Source organism: Hesperophylax consimilis, chromosome 25, assembly GCF_061612785.1.
Source record: "Hesperophylax consimilis isolate HC1 chromosome 25, BYU_Hcon_1.0, whole genome shotgun sequence".
NCBI lineage: Eukaryota > Metazoa > Arthropoda > Insecta > Trichoptera > Limnephilidae > Hesperophylax > Hesperophylax consimilis.
The window spans coordinates 20,752,768-20,774,500 of record NC_142860.1 but is presented as its reverse complement, the minus strand read 5'-3'; the positions used below and the strand labels follow the sequence as shown (position 1 = coordinate 20,774,500).

The 21,733-nt window shown below is 33.3% G+C and overlaps 1 protein-coding gene across 1 annotated transcript in view; it reads right to left on the bottom strand.

The window, feature by feature from the left end:
* LOC149411657 (facilitated trehalose transporter Tret1-like) overlaps positions 1 to 20,301 on the bottom strand; it is a 93,303-nt gene extending 73,002 nt beyond the window's left edge. The window contains exons 1-2 of the mRNA XM_089646986.1: positions 20,159 to 20,301; positions 18,826 to 18,939 (exon numbers count right to left, since the gene is read on the bottom strand). Of these exons, the coding sequence (XP_089503112.1) occupies positions 18,826 to 18,916 (91 nt within the window). The 5' untranslated portion in view covers positions 18,917 to 18,939; positions 20,159 to 20,301. The remainder of the gene's footprint in view (positions 1 to 18,825; positions 18,940 to 20,158) is intronic.
* Positions 20,302 to 21,733: the final 1,432 nt, after the last annotated feature.

Sequence of the window (21,733 nt, the reverse complement as noted above, 5' to 3'; positions counted from 1 at the left end):
TATTACTAACTTCATGTAATCTAGGTACAAGCGAGTGTTTGAAATGTTCAGTCGTTCAGTCTCAATTTTTACAATTAAACAGGGTTTTAGAACGAGTAACTCTAATGGGTACATGAAATTCAATGAGGTTAATTAAATCAAGGCTGTCTACACTACCATTTACAATTTTGAACATAAATATAAAGTCGGATATAATTCTTCGAATTAAGGTAATCAATTACCACGTAATTTATTTTTAGATGTCTGACATGATAGACAATTCATATTTAGGTAGTGACAACTCACAGATATACCAATATCATGGACTCCTTTACAATGTCAAAAAGTTTTTTTTTTAATATATTGTGCATGTGTACAAATCATGCATGATAATATATATCTGAACATGGGTAACGTTATCGATTTTACAGATAATAATTTTAAAATGTCAGCTAGAAATATGATTTTTGTCGACAGAAAGGTAATTATTTTAGAAAAGAAAACACGTTTTTTACCGAACGAGTTTTTGTATATAGACATAACTGAACTGTGTTTAAAAATTCAGAACAAGCATTGAATTTAAGTATATAACCATAGACACATGAATATTAGTAGACCTGCCCTAAGTGATTAAAAGCGTATTATCCCCACTCCCCATACCGATTCCATTGAGCCGGCTGGGCTCGCATATGGCCTCAAGTGAAATTTGAAAACATGACGTCATCATTCTTGTGCGAACTATGGTCGAGGCATCATCGGTTCATTTTACGAAATAACACGGCAAAATGTTGACTTGTACTATGAAAACTTGTAAAAATAGATGTGAAAAAGAGAATAAACCCAATTGTCGTATTACATTCCATATATAAGCATTATTTTACTTTATTTTAAGCATATTCACATCGTATAATATGAATCAGTTGTTACTATCACATCGAGAAACGTCTGGACGCGAAACACAAAGCTGGTGGGTTGCTGGGAAGTAAATTATGAACATTTATAAAAGTGTCTTAACTAAATACTCTGAAACTAACTACGACTCTGCAAACAGAAGAAATTTACTTTGCCGAATTTGGACTTCGCAAATTAGTTCATAACGTGGCGAGTAATTTGCGCTCCCATGTAAAAATGTCTATTCATTCAAAGGCAGATTTTACTTTTAAGAACTAAATGGTGATATTATAATGCGAGATGCCTATTTACTGTCAGATTGATTTATTGACGAATCACAGTCAGCTTAACCCCCTTCGTTCTTCAACAGTTGATTTTACCCCTAGCCATTATCTTCTCGTCTATTAATTCCTATGTCTGTGTATATAACTCGATTTTGTATCTAAATAAGCCCTTTTCCAGGTTTAAGTAAATAGTAAAATGATATGAAAAATAGTGCATGTTATTCATGTTCATCTCTCTCTCTCTCTCTCTCTCTTCGCACGTAAATTCTATCGATAATAAAGTCTATTTATAAATATAATTTATTTTATATAATAATTTTATTTTATATAATAATAATTTTTTATTTATATACGATAATAAAGTCTATTTATAAAAGGTGTCCGGGGGTAAAGTGCGCTAACACTGGGGGTGATTCTAAATTGTTTTTAGAAGTAAAAAAAATAAATAACTTTTTTCGAAATTCTAACGTTTTAAGGTAGTTTTTAGGTAAAAAGGATGAATTGTTTGTATTGGAAAATGAACTTTGGAATTTCGAAAAATGTTATGTATCTTTTTTATTTCTACCATCATATAGAATCACCTCCTGAAGGTAGCGCATTTTACCCCCGGACACCCTGTATATACATTTATAACGTGCTAAGACTAAACTAAACCAAAATTTCTTCTGAAATCATAAGATTTGTATGAAGGTACTTAATGAAAAATAATAAAATTTAAAAAAGGAATTATACAATTTGTCCTAAGAAATGTCACCATCTTAATGACGATTCTTTTTCAAGCATTTTTCAGGCCGGTATCGGTATGGCCATGATCCGATTTGACAGTTCCTAGTAGGAACCACGATCATGCGAACAAAATGCGGGATAAAAATGTACTATCTAACACGGCCACCATCTTGAACCGGCATCGGAAAGTAACAAACAAATTTAGAGACAGATGAATTCCCATATGATTAATTAGAAGAAATAGAAGACAATCATTGACCTACAGAGGAAACCTTGAACCGAATTTCCTAAATTATGGCTGTAAATAAAAAGTAACTATCAACAGAATGAACGAGAGAACGAGTTTTAAATTCACCCCACTGTTTTCCACTTACCATTTGTTGCTTTCAGAATAATAAGAATTTAAAGATCTTTAAACCAATTGAAAAGGTCGACGATTAATCAACGCGGTCCGATATAAGACAATTGAAAAATTGTTTTCGAACTTGTCCTACTTATTACAGGATAATATTATTTTAGAGGATGATACGCAACATACTGTGCAAATAGATGACTCACGTTCAAATTTTATTTTAAAAACATCTAAGAAATATTTTTTATATGCAATATAGAGTGAATTCAGCACAGATCTTTTGCGTACATAAATACTGTCTGACATGAGAATTATGTCAGACCTGATTGTATATAATAACTTAATTGACAGCCCTGCCATCGTCGCCGCTATTAAATTCCAAGTAGCGACTAGAAACGCAAGACAAAATTTAAGATTCTTCTGTTATACATACACAACCAAATATAAGACACACTCACTAACCAACAAGATTTATGATCTAGACAACAAGTTTGGGGGTACTATTGATATATTTGACACCATTTATAGAATTAAGTGTAATCTATAGCAGCGCTTTGTTGAATGAATGTAGTTTTAGTGATTTGTCTTTCATGTAGAATTGTTCCAGTTTGTATTTTCTTTTGTGTTACTGTTACGTTTTACTAATATTGTTTAATAATTAGTGTTTTTGTTTTAAATTATTTTTCATCATATTCTTATTATACTTGTAATCACAATTTTACATTTGTGTATTCAAATATCTATTTTGTACGTACTTATAATGGATAACATCTATATACTGTTATTATTTCCTATATATTCTCCTATGCATCACTTTTATGTAAAAGCCTTTTTAGGCGTACAAAAAAATACATTTCTTTAGTATATTTTTATAGTATTTTCGTTTGAGCTCTAGCTCAATAATTAGTTCATACGAATTCATAGTTTATATTAAAAACTGACTGCTTGATGTTGACCATTTGGCGTTTCATCCGACTTTAAATTTGTTTGTTGCGTTCCGGTTTCAAGATGGTAGCCATTTTAACTTGTCTCGTGCCGCAGTAGCCGATTAAAATAATCATTTCGCTGAGTGGTAGTATTTTGGAGAACATACTCACGGTAGCTTTTATACTTTTTATGCTTATTTAAAGTCGGCACTCGGCGGGTTAGTGGTTCACTAAAGATTATTTTTTTAAATTAAATGTGAAATCGTCGTGTTTATTAATTAAGTAGGTAGGTATTTAAGTATCTACGTACGAATCTTATGATATAAGAGGAAATTTTAGTTTTGATTTTGTGATGTATGGTAATAAGGTTGAGTAATTAATCGATAGATGGCGGTAGACATAAAGCTTACACCAGGGCCCAGCCAGATGTCGCTAGTATAGCAGGTACTTGCGAGAGATATTATCGGACAGTGCGAGCGTCTGGAGGCTCGGAGATTTACCTACCCTCGGGTAACGAACAGTGTAGTTGAGCCATCCAGGTTATTGTAACGTAAATAAATGCAAATATATTAAGAACCTTTTACTATTTTAAGAGTTCCCAACATCCGAAGTCTGCATAAGTAAAAGCAGATACAATTCAGATTTAAAATAGGAGAAAATTATAAACATACTTTTTTGAACTACTACTTACGATGTTCCATTTTCTAGAGCTGGTCCAAAATATTTAGCATTTAAAGACATTAAATTGTGGTTTATATGGAGAGCCACCACGCCTCGCAACTGTTACCTTTTGGTCTATCATCTAACACCTTCATTATTGTTTCTCACCCTCTGAAATTTATTAATCATCAGCCATTCTCGTGATGAAGATGGCGACAGACTTTTAAGAAGACCATTCCGTCAATTCGCATGCAAAGTTCATCGCCCAATAACAATCATGACTCCAAATGACGTCATAGTTGGGAGGAAGACATCCTTTTCATCTTCGTTGGACTGAACAAGCACTTAAATACAGTACCTACGTGCTACATGCAACGTGCAACGAAACGAATCATCATCATCACCACTACTTTAAATAATTTCCTGTGTCTGCGGTTTCAAATTTCTTTCCACTTACAATGTATTGACGTCTGAACACGTAAGCCATGATGCACGTAACATCTGAACTAAATTATTATAGAGTCACGTGGGGTAACCGTGCGTAATTTTTACATTGGGATTTTTGTATTAAAAAGCTTTATGTATTTTACTCAATTTTTTTGTTTATTAATATGATCGATTATTAGGGCATCTCAAACAACCATAAAAACCTCATATGGTTCATAAATCAAACAGTTATATAAAAAAGTTTACATGCATGTCGATTGCGTACACTTACCCCGTATGCGGGGTAAGTATACGCATACCGTAGGGTAAGTGTTCGCACCGCGAAGAGTTACCCCCCATTGCAATTATCACACTTAAATTTCCCCTTATCGTAGTCTGTGCAGTTCTCATGCCACCATGCTTTACACACAATACATTCTATCCAATCTTCTTTTGGTGGATCTCGATATTTCTCCTTGCATTGTAGGCAAAAATAGTCCATAGAAGCCTGTTTTTGTGTTCTCTCTAAACAGTTATGCACGCTGGAATCTCCCGCCTTACGCTTTGTGGTGATTCTTTGTGGTGCGACTTTCTTGAAAAGAGGTGGTCGTCCGATTTCCATGGTTTTAATTATTGCTTTTCGGACCATTTTTGCATCTGCATCTCTCTGTTTCTGTTGAAGTTTCTTTTTATGGGGACTTGAGGTAATTATTTCAGACTTGCAAGCATTTTTTCGTCGTTTTTGTGTATGTGTTGCTTTTGACAGAGGACTTATAACAAATATTGGGACGTGAAGGACTGATGTTGCATCTTGTGGTGGGGAGCTGGCCTGAACTTCAATTACATCTTCAATCGGAGTAGTAAGAAGCTGACGAATAATATTTTTATCAGGTCTGACAGACGTTTGTGGGTTGCTCGGTGCCGCATGTATTTCGGCATAGCAAGAGATCTGAGTGTTCAGAATATCTGTGCTAATTATTGATCCTATGTCACTTTGATTTTGATTAGCTAATGAAGAGATAATGGATATGTCAGGTTGGGGCTCGAACATATCAGTAACAGAAGCAGCTGCAAAATCAGTTTCGGTGAAGAATTCATTGTCTAAAGGATGTATTCCGCTTACTTTAAAACCTGATACCGCATTCCCCACAATTGCAACTTTCTTGAAGGCTTTATCGAAAATCGAGATAACTTGGTATTGGTTGATTGCTCTCCCAGGATGCTGACCCATCCATCTTTTGCATTCCACTGCATATTGACCTTTAAAAGGACTTAAAAATGCCCTGTCTAGTAGCTGCATTTTATGGCTACTATGAGGCGGTAATGTCAGGACTACTATTCCGTGGTCCCTACAAAATGTGATTGCTTCAAAACTGATATGAGATAAATGGTTATCAATAATCAAAAGGTCAGGGTTGTTGGGACTTGCCCCTACATTGTCTTTAAAATGCATATTTCACTGTAAAAAAATAACGAGAGTTGAAATATTATGCTATAAAATCAATTTCACCAATCGGGGTAAGTGTTCGCACTCGTCCAACTGCGAACGCTTACCCCAGCACACTTACCCCATCACACCAAAATTCAATAAATTTTAAAAATCAGATTAGTGGTTATCTTTATTAGAATTATCACTTTGCACCCGTCTAACTAACAATATTTCACTAAAAATTATCGTAGACCACGTTGCTCTGACACAGCTGGTTACATAATAGCACACATCGGTAACGGAGATGAAAATTTTAAGAAAAGCACGAAAAAAAGTAATTTACGTACCATTTTTTATTGACAAATCAGCATCCACTGTATACATGTCCTGCTTCGGCGCGATCCAGAACGCTAATGAATTAAGGAACGCGCGGGCGCTTAACAGGCACAATCTTGTCGGAAACATCACTGCGAACACTTACACTCCGCGTACGGTTACCCCACGTGACTCTACATATTATTTACTTATTTACCCTTGAAGAGATTTAAAAAAAAAAAAAACAAAGTATTATTTGCTTTTTTAATTAATAAATTATCAATTTTTACCATTTTCAAGTTCTTCTTCTGGTGCACTTGTCTACCGGGGGTGACCATGACTACCATCATGATAAACCTGCAACAACACAGCAGAACTGCGCAGTCATGTAGATATCGATGCCTTAAAATACGTTTTTAAAATCCAAGACATTACTTTTCAAGGCGTACAATGATATTTTATCACACTAGCCAAGTTGAAGGTGTGTTTTTATATAAGTATATATTCACATAATAGACGATTCATTGCCTTAGCTATGATATTATATCCATTTCATATCCATTTAAGAGATGACATGTTATCATAGTTTATTGAAAAATCACGGCTCAGTAACAACCATTCTATCAGGTAATAAGTGCAGGCTGAAATGTTGCGGTGCGGTGGTCGGTGTGATGTGCACTTACTGCCAATTGTCAACGTGTCAACGGTCGCAGTAGCGAGACATAATGCAGCTATTCGTGTAAATCACCGGAACACACCCGTTTATAAGGGTTAATTTACAAAATACTAGTTTTCCTGTTACAAAAACATCCTTTTGACTGTGTTAAGATATGATGTCATTGAATTATCAACGTTGTTTTCGGGACAAGAAACATCAAAAACATCAACCCTTTTCCACGATGAAGATAGCATTATTTAGCTACACTTGTAGGTACATATTGTAGGTATAATAAAATGGTGAGGACAAAGAAATCAAGAGGATGATTTGGAAGATACTGCCTATTCATCTCAGGTCAGTATTAATTTGTACAAAGGTTTGACTTATTTATGAGAGTCAAATGGATATTTAAAAGCTAAGAAATTCTCGACAGAAGAAGCTGTGAAACTATCGATACATATTACCTACTTATAGATTATTTTCTTTACTTCAGGAAAAAAATTGTGTTTATTTAAACTACCCGACAAAGCAAGACAATTAAATGAAATTAAAAACCAAACCTAGCCACGCAAAAAACTTGTTTTTTTTTTTAAATATACGCACCTTTACGACTTTCTACCTGGGTACCTATTAGAGATAGAAGAACATTGTTTTAACAAAAGTTGTAGGTAATTTTATTTTCCATTATACTTGTTAAGCTACTTTAGCCGAAATTTGCATTGGAACTGAGATATTTAGGAAAAACTAGATTTTTGCACGATTTCGGCCGTTTTTTCAAAATGGCGGCGCGAGCACAAGTGCGGCAAGGTCGGAAACTCAGATTTTACATCAGGGGATTAGTTTATAAAACATATAAAAAAAATTGGGACTGCCGGAATAATTACGATCGCGACCCCCTTTTTGGCGCTAATTGCACTGGCCTATATGGATATTCAATAAAAGTCGTGCAATAACCAGTTAAGTTAACCAAGTCTAGCGAATTTCGTGTAAAATTATTGTACGTTGGACTATGAGTAATGTTGTAACTTTTATTAAATAAATGACTTTATAGGAACTCATATGAGTATATCTGTTATAGTTATATAGTAAACCATAGACGGTGTGTCAATTAAATTTGCTAATTACAGTATCGCCTAGTGAGGTATGTTATATCCAACTCAAATATATATATATTTTAAAAATAAATAAATAATAATTTTTTATTTTTTTTTATTTGGTACATAATACCTATAGACTGAATGCGTAATTTTTTAGGTTTCTAAAATTCAGTGGAAAAGTGGATAGGTAGGTAGGTACCTACACCAAATATTTTTGTAGACTTTTAATTAAGAGAAAAAAAATTATTATTCAAAACATTCAATAAAAAAGATTTTCTGTAGGTAGGTTTTAGGTAGGTAGGTATATGTATATTATTTCATGCGTAATAGATAAATCATACTAGAGATACGAAACAGATGTTCTGTAGGCATTGTTATCTCGTAAAAAAAATCACGATATAATCTAAAGATAAAAAATATATACATCTGCGTCACTGCATAACGCAGTGATTTATTATTTTTGACGTAAATCGACATTGTATTATTGAGATAGAATCTTCAGATAACGATCTTAAAATGATGATATAATTTTTTTAACATTGAAATATTTTCTTTATCTTACTTTGTAGATTTTTTAAACGTCTTATTTAGTTGTCATGTAGGTTACAGTGATAAAGATAATTTCAGTGACATATTTTATAAGATTATGATTTAGTAATATAAAATTACCCGCTAAAAGTTACTTGGAATTCCAATTACGTGTTTCGTAAGACAGTTTTTTGCGGTCACCAAAAAACAGACATATTTTATAAAATACCTATGACCATCTAAAATTAAATAGGCAACAATTGCGTCCCGGCATCAAAAAGTTAGTTATTTTTTTAACCCCATACAGGAGACCCTGAAGAAAATAATTTGCCTCTTTGTCATATTTTGGGGTGCTGTGTGGAGGGTATTTTTTAAGGAAAGGAAAGAGAGGAAGTTCTGGGAAGGTGAACGAGGCTTGGGTTGGAAGCTTGGTTATTGAAAAACGTGATTAACCTTTAATGATGAATGCATCTTAAAAACGGATTTATTTATATGATATAATTATCTCACAAATATTAGCATTGTAGAGTAGATAGTGCGTAGTAATAATTAATAATCCTATTATATCATAATCGATATATTTTTCAAATTGATTGGGTTCATCGGTAATTAAAAATCATCCGCAGTAATTAATTGCTTTTAGCTCAAAAATATATCAGTCATACTTAGATTCTAGATTAAACATGATTACCGTATAATATTCATTGTCTTCAGTCATCTCAATTACATTGATTCTTTTACACGAAGAACACTTACTGATATGAAATACTATTAATTTATTAAAAATCTGGTCAAATTATTAGTTTTCCTGTTAAAAATGGGACTGCGGGTCTATAACAACTGAATTGAAAGAGTTCCAAACAAAGTGTCAGGTAAAAGCAAATGTTTTATGCGGATTGTGGAACAAGTGTTCATAATACTTATATCGATACTGACATACGTATATTGGAGCATTCCTTCATGAAATCTGTTAGAAAAAAGAACACGTGTTCTCGATATATATTCGGAATTACTGCATGCTGTCACTTTTTTAACAGGATCATTTTCTCCGTGTTTGACGAATACCTATTCTAAAATCTGTGATCCATTTTTTTTTTGTAAATTTTTATTCCAGATCTCGGGGAGGGTGGTGCAATCCCACGAGCTCCATATTATACATAAAATATATATAAAGTAAATATAAAGAAATATTGTAAGATAATACATACACAATAAACGAAAACAAAAGACCATAATAATAATGCAAAAAAAAAACATAATCAGATTAAAGTATTTTTTTTTTTTTAAAGAATATTGTGTTTAAATATTTTGGAAATTGTCTGGATTACGGACAGATGAGTTTTTCAAAATATATTTTTTCATTATTCAGCAATTTATTGTAGCTTACTTATAAAATTATATTATGAAATTTTTCGAAATATAAATTAGTCATTTACAATTAATCGCCACGATCGTAAACGTTGATCAATAAAATTTTTATATTAAACTAGCTGACGTGTACCCGACTAATTTTCTGTAGGCCTTTTTAAGAAATAAATTTCCGTAGTACATCATTTTGATATATCTGATAAGGTATAGCCAGCGTTAGCTATGTAAGCGCCCGAAAATATATTTTTACGACTTGATTACAAAACATCAACTTTTCTCTACTTTCTAAAAATATATTATGCATGTATTATATATGTAAACTTTCCGGAAGAAATTCTCTAAATGATAGTGAAAACCTTATCAAAATCCGTTGCGTAGTTTAGAAGAACTAAGCACAAACAGGCGGACGCAGAAAGCGACATTATTTTAAACTATTTACAGATTAGATATTTTGAAGTTAACCGCAATGCAGAACCAAAAACATAGATAAGTACATGGTGTCAGGAAATGAGCGTTACAAGCGGGAAACTAGTGAATCTACATTACATTTAGAGTCGATTTTGTGGAGCAATTTTTTTTAATTGATCTTTCGTTTTCGTTTTCGAAGTTGGATTTTTTAGTTAAAATTTTTAATAAATTATTAAACCCAAACTAAGAACCTGATTCAGGATCATAGTTTGGTATTTTTTTTATTTTCAAATTCAAATTAATTTTTTTTTAAAAACATTTGTTGCACAAAACTACGGAGTACAAAGGGTATAGCTTATAGATTACATCCTATTTTTTCCAGCTAACCCAACAAATACACATTATATTATATAACCAAACAATTACAAGTTAACAAATGTATGTAAAGAAATTTTTTTTATGTATGGTATTCATTTAAGGATTTTAAGGTGTAGTGACTTTTGTTTAAAATAAATGTTTTTAGTGATGATTTAAATTTGAGTATATCGGCTATTTGTTTGATGCTACGTGGAAGGTTGTTTTATACTTTAATGGCCATGTAGTGTGGTCCTTTTTGAAATATAGTTTTGTTTGTTTTTGGGATTAATAAGTTTTCTGTGAACCTTGCAGCGTGTTTTTTGTGGGAACTTTTCTGGAGATGATCGAACTAACAGGCATAACTCCATCATATCCGTCCTCCTCCATCGTCCGTCACTGTCAGAAGTTTGAGATTTTTAAAAAATTGGTCTACATGAATCCCGGCGATCAGAGTTTGTAATTTTTCATAGGCACCTCTTTTGGATGATAAAAACATCTTTGGCGTTTAAATAAGAGAAGAAAAAAAACTAAACTTTACCATCAATAGCTATGGCCGCTAGGTGAACAATCGACTTTAATGTTAACGAAATAACTATTAGAATGCATTATTTTCCACTTCAGAAACTAAAAAATGTTTATTTTCTGCATATTTACTCAAAGTTTTTTTGGTTTCTCTATGTGGTGTAGATTTTTAAATGCATTCGTTTCCCGACACCGTGTACAACTGTCCTTCGATAAATATTATATTTAGCTTCAAGGTTTCTGCGTGGAAATGTATATATTTAATTTAGTTACATAATCTGACTATTATGAATAACGTTCCCAAAACAAATAATTATAATACGTATTCATTGAATTATTATTTATAATAAATTTGAATTTTTACTGTCACTATGGGTAGATTAAAAAAAAGGTCAGAAGGGGTTAATTTGATAACCTTTTACGTACAATAATAATAATATTATATATTATATTATATACCTTCCATATTTAACATTATGTTGGTACTACAATGTCATATGTGACCATTGGTATCAAAACTGGTCAACTCCACTTTAGGTGAATTTTCAGGAAACACCAAAACAAGTGCTGGATTTGACTATTTTTCATACCACAGCCGCCTTTTAAACCGGTTTCTCTTACAAAATATGCGGATATGACTGCTTTTGAAAAATAAGAACTGTTCTTTTGTTAATAATGAACACAGTTCAATACTTAGTTTATTTTTTTTTTTATTTTGGATCTGACCAGTTTTGATACCAAACAACTCATATGAGTGAGAAAAATAATAACATTTCAAATCGAACGTATAACAGATTTTGAAAATTCAAAAATCGTACCCTTTGCTTTGACCAAATTTATTAGATAACAATAATGTGATAGCAGACAAGAGTTCAACTGTCTGGAGCTATCAAACACTAATTTCGGTTGTCTGTGTTGTGCGTTAGTCCTGCGTAAAATTTGGTTCAATATACTCAAATTTTCATTTAACTTAAGTGTCATTTTTTAAAATTGGAACTAATTATGTGAAGAATTCAGACAAGTGATAAAGTAACATATCTCTAATCTCTAAATAGTATAAAAAAAGTCGCTATCTACGTCTGTCTGTTTGTGTGTTTATTCTTCTAAACTACGCAACGGATTTTTATAGGTTTTTCACTATCATTTAGAGAATTTATTTCGGAAGGTTTATGTATATAATACATGCATACTTAATTTATTGAAAGTAAATAAAGTAGATGTTTTGGAATCAAGTCGCAAAAAAATATTTTTGGGCGCTTACATTGGTAACGCTGGCTAAACCTTATGAGATACATCAAAATAATGTACTACGGAATTGTATTTCTTAAAAAGGTCTCGCAAACTAAAAACCTTACCCCGAGCTACGTCGGGTACACGTCAACTAGTAATATTATATTTTAAAAGAAAACTATTTTGAAATGTAATTTTAAAAATTAGAAGCGAATTTCCAAGAATACAGACTATATCTTGGTCTGAGGCAGTCAACTCTCAGATCAGCAACATCATCAGCTGTAGGCAGACTGATGGAACCTAATCGCAAGCCAAATACTAAGTTTGATGATCGCGCTTTCGGAGTATCTGGGCCGAAGGCTTGGAATAAACTCCCTCCGGAACTAAGAATCATAACAAGTCCAACAAAATTCAGGTCTAAACTAAAAACTTACGTGTTTAAGCTGTTATACCCTTAAATTAAATATAGCATTCCTGAGAGAAAGTCCAGTTATATCCAATTTTCTAATTATGTCCTAAATCCTGTATCTAAATTTCGCTAATAAACAATTAGATAATTTTAATTAAGTGTTTATCTCAAGTGACATACCAGGTAAGTATTGTACTGCATATTATCTCCATAAATAGTTAAGTAATAACATAGATCACTGTAGAAATGTATTATAAATTTGTACAGCGCCCTTGAGGTGATTTTGCACAAAAACGGCGTTATACAAGTCATCCAATTATTATTATTATTATATCATGTGATTTTGAAGGGGCTGCGCTAGTCTCTAAATAGTATGAAACAAAGTCACTATCCGCGTCTGTCTTTCTGTGCGCTTAGTTCTTCTAAACTATGCAACGGAGTTTGATAGGGTTTTCACCATCATTTAGAGAATTTCTTCTGGAAGGTATATATAATACATGGATATTATATTTATTGAAAGTAGAGCAACTCCGGGTATATGTCAGCCAGTTTATAATAATAAAATCATTAAATGGCATTGTTTATATGCGAATAATATATGTTTTTGAAAGCAAAACGCAGACTCTGGAACATGCTATCATCTAACCAAGATAGTGTGACATACGAGAGCAAGTAATCGTCAATAATAATAAAAAATATAATAACAAATATTACAAATGTTCTTGTATCAATCAGAAAGCAAGTACTAGTTATATTGACATATTTTCCCCATAACACGGAGGAAAATGAGTACGGATGATTTAACAAAATACTGTTCAAAATGTGACTGCATGGACATTTTCTAGTCTTTCAGAATATATATGAACACGTGCTCAAGCAGGCAGCCTTGTCCTAATTAATATAATGGACGAAATGTGAAAACATTATAAATTTTAAGAACACGTGTTCTGATGACCTCATAACATATTCGTGCTTTATAGAATGTTATAAAATCTATCAGTTCATTTGTTATAGGCCTGCAGTCCTTTTTTTACAGGAAAACGAATAAATCGTATAGATTTTTAATAAATTAATGGCTGTTTTTGTGCAAAATCACCTCAAGGGCGCTGTAAAAGTATATAATACATTTCTACAATGATATATGTTATTACCAACTATATTTGGAGATAACATACAGTACAATACTTACCTGGTAGGTCACTTGAGATTAACACTTAATTAACATTAACTAATTGTTTATTAGCGAAATTTAGACACAGGATTTAGGAAATAATTGGATATAACTGGACTTTCTCTCAGGAATGGTATATTTAATTTAAGGGTATGATAGCTTAAAAAGGTAAGTTTTTAGTTTAGACCTGAATTCTGTTGGACTTGTTATGGATCTTAGTTCTGGAGGAAGTTTATTCCAAGCCTTCGGCCCAGATACTCCGAAAGCGCGATCACCAAACTTAGTATTTGGCTTGTGCTTAGGTTCCATCAGTCTGCCTACAGCTGATGATGTTGCTGATCTAAGAGTTGACTGCCTCAGACCAGTGTTTTCCGGGACGCATAGTTCAGAGATGTAGGGTGGGGCCATTTCATTGATGAATTTAAACACCATCCAGCACAATTTGTACTGAATTATTTCAGGGCACTTGAGCCAGTGAAGGTTACGAAGGTGTTCAGAAATGTGAATATTTTAAGCAAAAACAACGAAACACGTGTTTTGTATAACATTTAATTGACTTATTTCATCTAGAAGTGGATAGCACATTCATTTTGTTGATTTACTTTTTATAATTAACCGGAAATATTCTTATAAATTGAATTTTAAAATTGCAATTAACACACGCGTGCGCTAGGCCATCGACAACTATGGTGCAAGGATTTTCTATTGATATTATAACAAACTAAGATTTCGCAATAATATTGCAACTAATGAATAATTAATGAGAATATTCAATTAATAATGCATACATTGGTTAGAATTGATTCATTTGTAGAAAAATGTAGACGATGACAGAATAATACTAATATGTTGTCAACAACGAAATGAAATCATTATGAAATAGAACTTGTTATTCTTTATGCACTTCCAATAGTTGTCTACTGAATTTATATTATTTTATTTCATAGTATACCTATCATCAAATCGTCGTCTTGTTAACCATTTTCCTAAAATTTACTCTGTTTAAATAGTGACCGGATAAATCATCACAATGATAATTCATCACATCTTTAAAAAGTTATATGAAGTCATGGAAAGTGATGAAACAAAAACTTTATTAACTGGGTTAAGTAGGTTAGGTTAGGTTTAAATTTTTTTCTTCGTTTCTAATGACTTTATATCACTTTTTAAAAGTGTGTTGAATTGTCACTGTGTTGAGTTATAATGGAACCGTTTGAATATGAGTTTTGCTTTCGCGATTGAAAGAATGCAAATCTTGGATGTGGAAATTAACCCACTTCCTGACATCTGATCGAACTGTAACTCGGCAGAGAGACTCGTTGTCGATGATAATGCATACTAGGCAATCACAGCAGTTAATATACGAAATAGATGTAGGTCCTACCCAAGTCTGGATTTGGCTAAGTTGTTAGCTCGGTTGACTCCAGTCTATGTGTGTCTAGGTCTATATAAATTAATACGTTTAATCGAATGAATTGATTCATTCAACGTTATATATGATAAATGAAAGCGCGGAATATGTTCGTGGCTTGGCCTATCTCAGCTATTGGTAGTGTATGGCGAACGATATGCTGAAATAGGCCAATCCATGATGGGCCTAGGGTAATGGGTCGCCTACGTGAACCAGTGTTCAAACAGCAGTATTAAATTTCTCACTAACCACAATTCAATACTGTAATATGTACGCGTACATTATTTCCTGTATTAGATAACTAGAAAACTGCAAAGACAGTGTGATTCGTAAAGCTGAAACCTATAAATAAATTATACCGAACAAAAGGCAAAAATGTCCGAAGCCAATGGGATTATGACATAAAAAATTGGAATATGTTACGAGGCAGAAAGGGTTGGGTAGAAAACATTAACTGTTTTAACTTCTTATAACTTACTAGTGGAGCCTGCAATGCTTCGCTATGGCTAAGAACTTACTAGTGGAGCCCGCAATGCTTCGCTATTGCTAATAACTTACCGGTGGAGCCCGCAATGCTTCGCTATGGCTAATAACTTACTAGTGGAGCCCGCAATGCTTCGCTATGGCTAAGAACTTACTAGTGGAGCCCGCAATGCTTCGGTATGGCTAATAACTTACTAGTGGAGCCCGCAATGCTTCGCTATGGCTAATAACTTACTAGTGGAGCCCGCAATGCTTCGCTATGGCTAAGAACTTACTAGTGGAGCCCGCAATGCTTCGGTATGGCTAATAACTTACTAGTGGAGCCCGCAATGCTTCGCTATGGCTAATAACTTACTAGTGGAGCCCGCAATGCTTCGCTATGGCTAAGAACTTACTAGTGGAGCCCGCAATGCTTCGCTATTGCTAATAACTTACCGGTGGAGCCCGCAATGCTTCGCTATTGCTAATAACTTACTAGTGGAGCCCGCAATGCTTCGCTATTGCTAATAACTTACTAGTGGAGCTCGCTATTGCTAACATATTTCTCGTGCGTCTACTGCCGTTCACTACAGTATACCACAATGTTACTGTTTAAAAACTACATTACATCGACTTTAATTCCACTCCGTATCTCACTCCAGTGCAGAGCTATTGCGTTAGGTATTCCTCGGGCATCCCTGACTGCTTCTACCATTCAAACCACACTCTAAACACTACTGGCACTAATAAGAACAAACTTTGAAATTTTCATTGGTCATTTCATCGATATCGGTCGACTAATTTTCGAGTTTTACGCAGGCTGATTTTTTTCATATACCAATATTTACTGTACATATTATAGCGGTTAGTAATCAGGACTTATCCAAAAAGTCCAGTAAAAAACCACATTATTTTTCTATCTAATCATTGATTAGTATAATTAGACAAATAATATTTTTTTGATAAAAATGCTAACCATAACAGGAAGGTCTGTTAATGGAGAAATACCAAAAACACACAAATCAATAAAACAATATTTTCCTGCATAATTCGATTCTGGGTAAACTACTAAATAGTACTTTCTCAATAATTGCAAATTCACTTTAAGGCGTAATTTTAAATTAAATAATTTGGTGATTTAGCAGGAAAGCCCAGGTTCATCGGGTGAGATGTGTTCAGGGTGCGTCTGCCCATCATTAGAGGCTAGTTTGGGGAGACCCTTTCACCTCTCCAACTGATCTCTCGACCCATCTCCTTGTTCCGCAGTGTGAGGGATATACTCATGTGTCCCTTTACCTTCCCAGAACTTCCTCTCCTTCCTTTCCTTAAATAAATACCCTCCACACCGCATCCCAAAACATGAAATAGTCCCTGAAGGAAATTATTACCCGATTCAATGCTGTTGAAATGAGATCCCTAGGCCTATGTGTGGTAAATCCATGTATGATCGTGTGAGGAATGTGGCAAGGCTGATGTAAGCGTAATGAGTAATGAGTAAGATCAAGAAAGGGACGCTTAGATGGTTTGGGCATGTAGAGCGAATGAGCGAAGAAAGGAGTGTAAGGAGAATATACGATGCAAATGTGAATTGTAGCAGAATTCGGGGACGCCCGAGGAAGACATGACACGACCAAGTGAATTAGATACTTGAGTCGGGCCATGTCAAGGGTCAGAATAATAGAGGAGTGTATGCCAAGACCGAGTCGTTTGGCGGTCCGTCCTCTCTGCCTAACCCTGCGGAGAAACGCCGTTAGTTAGTTAGTTACAACCATAAGGTTGTGTTGTTAGCATTATTTCTAATTGCAGGACCAACGAAATGTGCTCCATAAATCATAGCATTTTTAAACGTGTTGACTAAATAAACATTTGAATAAACTCGTAGTACAATAAAGTGTTTTTTTTTTGTTTGTTTAGGGTGACCTACAAATAAATTATTATTGGGACTCTTTGCTGAATTATCGCCCTGTCAATTCCGTTGTTTCTAGAATCAATAAACGCCAGCTGTTGATTCGGGTGTGCGTTTCAGCAAACGGGACACAATTATTAACAATTGCTATGTTTATTTGTTGATCAAAACATGTGGGGATTGTCATTGAGAATCTTAGTGCCGAAACGGACGCAGAATGCAGACATTGATAGGTTCGGCTAACCAACAAAAAAAACTCATGAAAAACAACTTATCTCGAAAGTTTGTTCTATAGTCCAAAGTACTCACAATTGAAAAGCGTATATTATCAAATTATAACTATCATTTACGTGGTTATTTGGCGATATAAGACGCGACAGATCAATAAGATCACTGATTTTAAGTTCGAAGTTAAAATGGGAGATCTCATTATCGCTTTGGCGAAAGACCAAGGAGAGAACCCACCATTCAGAAAATAAACGTCGCTTGAAAAGTTTTAGTCGTGTTTCGAGACCAGATCTGAATAGCCAGGTACTTCCCAACCTTTATTTTTACCATCTCCTTCCCTTCGGCCTCACAACTTACCCTCATGGTGTATTGTATAAACCTTCACATATACGAATTATAAACATTTTTTTAATTCTTTAAAAAGAAATACAAACAGTTCCAGGTTACGAATAACCTCACAATATTTGAAAATCTCCTACTTCCTTCACAATAAGAGACAATATTGCTTGTGTCGCGATGGAGGACTTAAACTAGTCGAGGAATTGAGCTCACAACGCCTGGGTGGGAATCATACGCGATGCCAACACAGCCACTGACCGGTCAAATAATTAATAACTGTGTTACAGTTATAATTAATAATAGTGTTACAGTTATAATTACTAACTGTGTTACAGTTATAATTACTAACTGTGTTACAGTTATAATTAATAACAATGTTACAGTTATAATTACTAACTGTGTTACAGTTATAATTAATAACAATGTTACAGTTATAATTACTAACTGTGTTACAGTTATAATTAATAACTGTGTTAATCTCAAGTAACCTACCAGGTAAGTATGGTACTGTATATTATCTCCACATATAGTTAGTAATAACATAGATATGATTGTAGAATTGTATAATTTGTAAAGCGCCCTTGAAGTGATGTTGCACAAAAACGGCGCTATACTAATCATCCAAATATTATTATTATTATTATTATACATTTACAGCCTGTTAGGCTACCTAAAAAGATTGAATCGGAGAAATCACAACACTAAAAACACATTCGGACGTTGGTAAACAAAAAAAATCTTACCTGCAACTGCGGCCAGGTACTGGGTGATCTGTTTTGACTTCCCCGTGGGTTTCTGACCCACCGACAACATGTGCTGCGTTGTTTCTCCCATCGTATAATCTCTTCTTCAAGCCTCTGCAACAACCAACAAAAACAAAAAAACCATAAACACAACGAAATTTTTTTTACTCAACTTAATTTATACTACTTCAAAAATTGTACACATTGTTGCTAATCCACAATAAAAACTCTGAAAGTAAAATTTCTTAGAAATCAAACTTCGCGATATAAATATATTAATAAAATTTAACACAGTAATTTTTTACACCACAATTTATGACATAATTCTTGATAAATAAATATAATACTTTTCTATCAATTCTTATCTATACTCGGCTCAAATTTCTATGAACAAACCAGATGTAACGATTTACGTATGGTCAAATATTGGATTTCATGAAAAATGAGGTGCCATAAATCTAAACGTGTTCATATTTGCAATATTGAATTATCTTAGTTCAAATGTAATTCCGATTGGAATAAATAAATTCTAATAAATAGTAATGTAAAAACCAGTTACGGCGTTGTATTGTATTTTATTACTGCGGTCTATTATTTAAAAAAAATAACATTAAAATATATAATTTCACACTTTGACAATTTTTATAATATTGAGTATAAAACAAAACACTGTAACTAATAGCATTATTATAGATTTTTAAAAAACAGCATGCTGAACGGTTTAGGAATTAAGTCACGGCTACCCCCGAAATTAAGTACGAATTGTCTTCTTCTAAAATCATCTAAATCTTCTAAAAGTACTGGCTTTTAAAGAAATTATAGCGAAACCTCATTGCACACACGATTCACATTCTTAAAAATTGACACTGCAAATACACATTTGAAATACATACTTCAAATAATATTAAAAGTGTTAATTTCCAAAGAATTTAGTTAACAACATGTCCTGATGAAGCTAGAATCATGTTATTAAAAAAGTTACACTTCAAATATACATTTGTAATACTTCAAACAATATTATTAAAATCACTTATTTCCAAAGACTTTAGATAACAGTACGGTTCAAAGCATTAAAAAGTAACACCTCAAATATACGTTTGTAATACTTCTATAAATAATATTAAAAGTACTAATTCAAAAGCATTTAGTTGACCTGATTAAGCCTGAATCATAGCAAAACTTCTAAAACAATGTAACTACGTTTCATATTATTAATAAAATAAATTACACTTGAAATATATATGTTTAGTACTAACAAGTTAGTGCGCTAACAAGAAGCCAAAGTTACACTTCAAATATACAATTTAAATAATATTAAAAAGATATATTTTACTTTTTTAAAATGAAATATAAATTCCGGTATGATAACGCGTATTAATTGCGTAAGTTGAACTCGGCGTATCGAAAGACAAGAGACTACCGCTCTGTTGAACGTCGCGTAACGTACTGAAACGTAGAGAGTCGCGGGACGTTGACGAAGCTCGAAGCTCGAAGCAACGAACGGTAAGGCGTCACGTAGTATTTTAAAACGACGCCGACGCGCGACGCCAAGACGAGAAGAGTGGGGAGAGTCGTACTTTAATTCATAACGTGAGGTTTTTGAATAATGCGAAATGGCCACCATCTCGAAACAGAACGAACTCAAAAATTTACAAACAGATGAAATGCAAAACAGCCGAGTTAAAACAGGGCTTCGCTACGCTTATTTAATTATTTTTTTTAATTATTAGAAAGAATATTAGCGATTCTTGAACGAAAATTTGAAACAGAAACATCAGAAAAAGATACGGTCCTAGATGTGACCGTATCAAATTCCGTTTCAAATTTTCGTTTAAGGCGTTGCACTACGCCGTGTAATATTTTAAATTGAGCCGCTATCAATAACAACCCTTACGTAGATGGCGATAAGGTTTAAATTCCCGCTTAACACCATCCGCCTGTTTTGATTTATGCAAGAAAAAACATGGCCAAAAAGAGCCTTTTATTTTATTTTGTGGATGTTCAGGCATTAATATTTAATTTTTACCGATCATTTTATAAATAACTTCATTTGCCACATTATACAATAAAATCATAACCGAAAATGGGTTCGTAAGTAGGAGATTTTGAACTTTAAAGCAGTTTTCATAGGCCTTATACATTATTTTTTTCTGGGCTTATAAAAAGACTTATCTAAAAAATACTCGATTATTTCAAAGGCTAAGATGTATTCTACTTGCAGTATTTCATTAAAGCATCTGAAACATTTCTAGGCGACCAAATTTTCAAACCAAAAACACATGATTTTGCATTACTACGTATGTCATCGCCTTAAGAATCGCTAATATTGCCTCCAATAATTAAATATTCCGATTTGAAGTTTTACTCATGAAGTTATTAAAAAATATCTTTTAACATAATGTTATTGTGAATTTACTAAAAGTTTATCAGGAAACAGCAATCCAGTTTTTAACGGGATTACCAATAATTTGAAGAGATTTTTAATAAATTAGCAATACTATTTTTTCCTCCGTGTACCTCTATAACGTGTGACGTTATAGAGGTACACGGATATTGACTTATTGACTGCATATACACGTTATTGACTGCACGTGCTTTTATATTTTTTATGATACCTAAGAAAAAAACTTATGTTTTGAAAACTGGTCAACTTGTGTAATACTCGTATGGTATTCTCATAGACATACAAATTAATAGACTTGCCCTAAAATGAAATCTGTGAAACACTTCGATGAGCTAAATGCAAACGACTTCATCATATTTTTGGCAATAGAAGGGTTCTAAAACGCTTTTAACAATCTAAGACATCAGTCGTACATTGACCACCGAAGAGCACACATATTGAAATTATCAGACCATGCGCAGAGACGTAAATATCTAAAGTAAGGTAAAGAATTTGCCGTGCTGT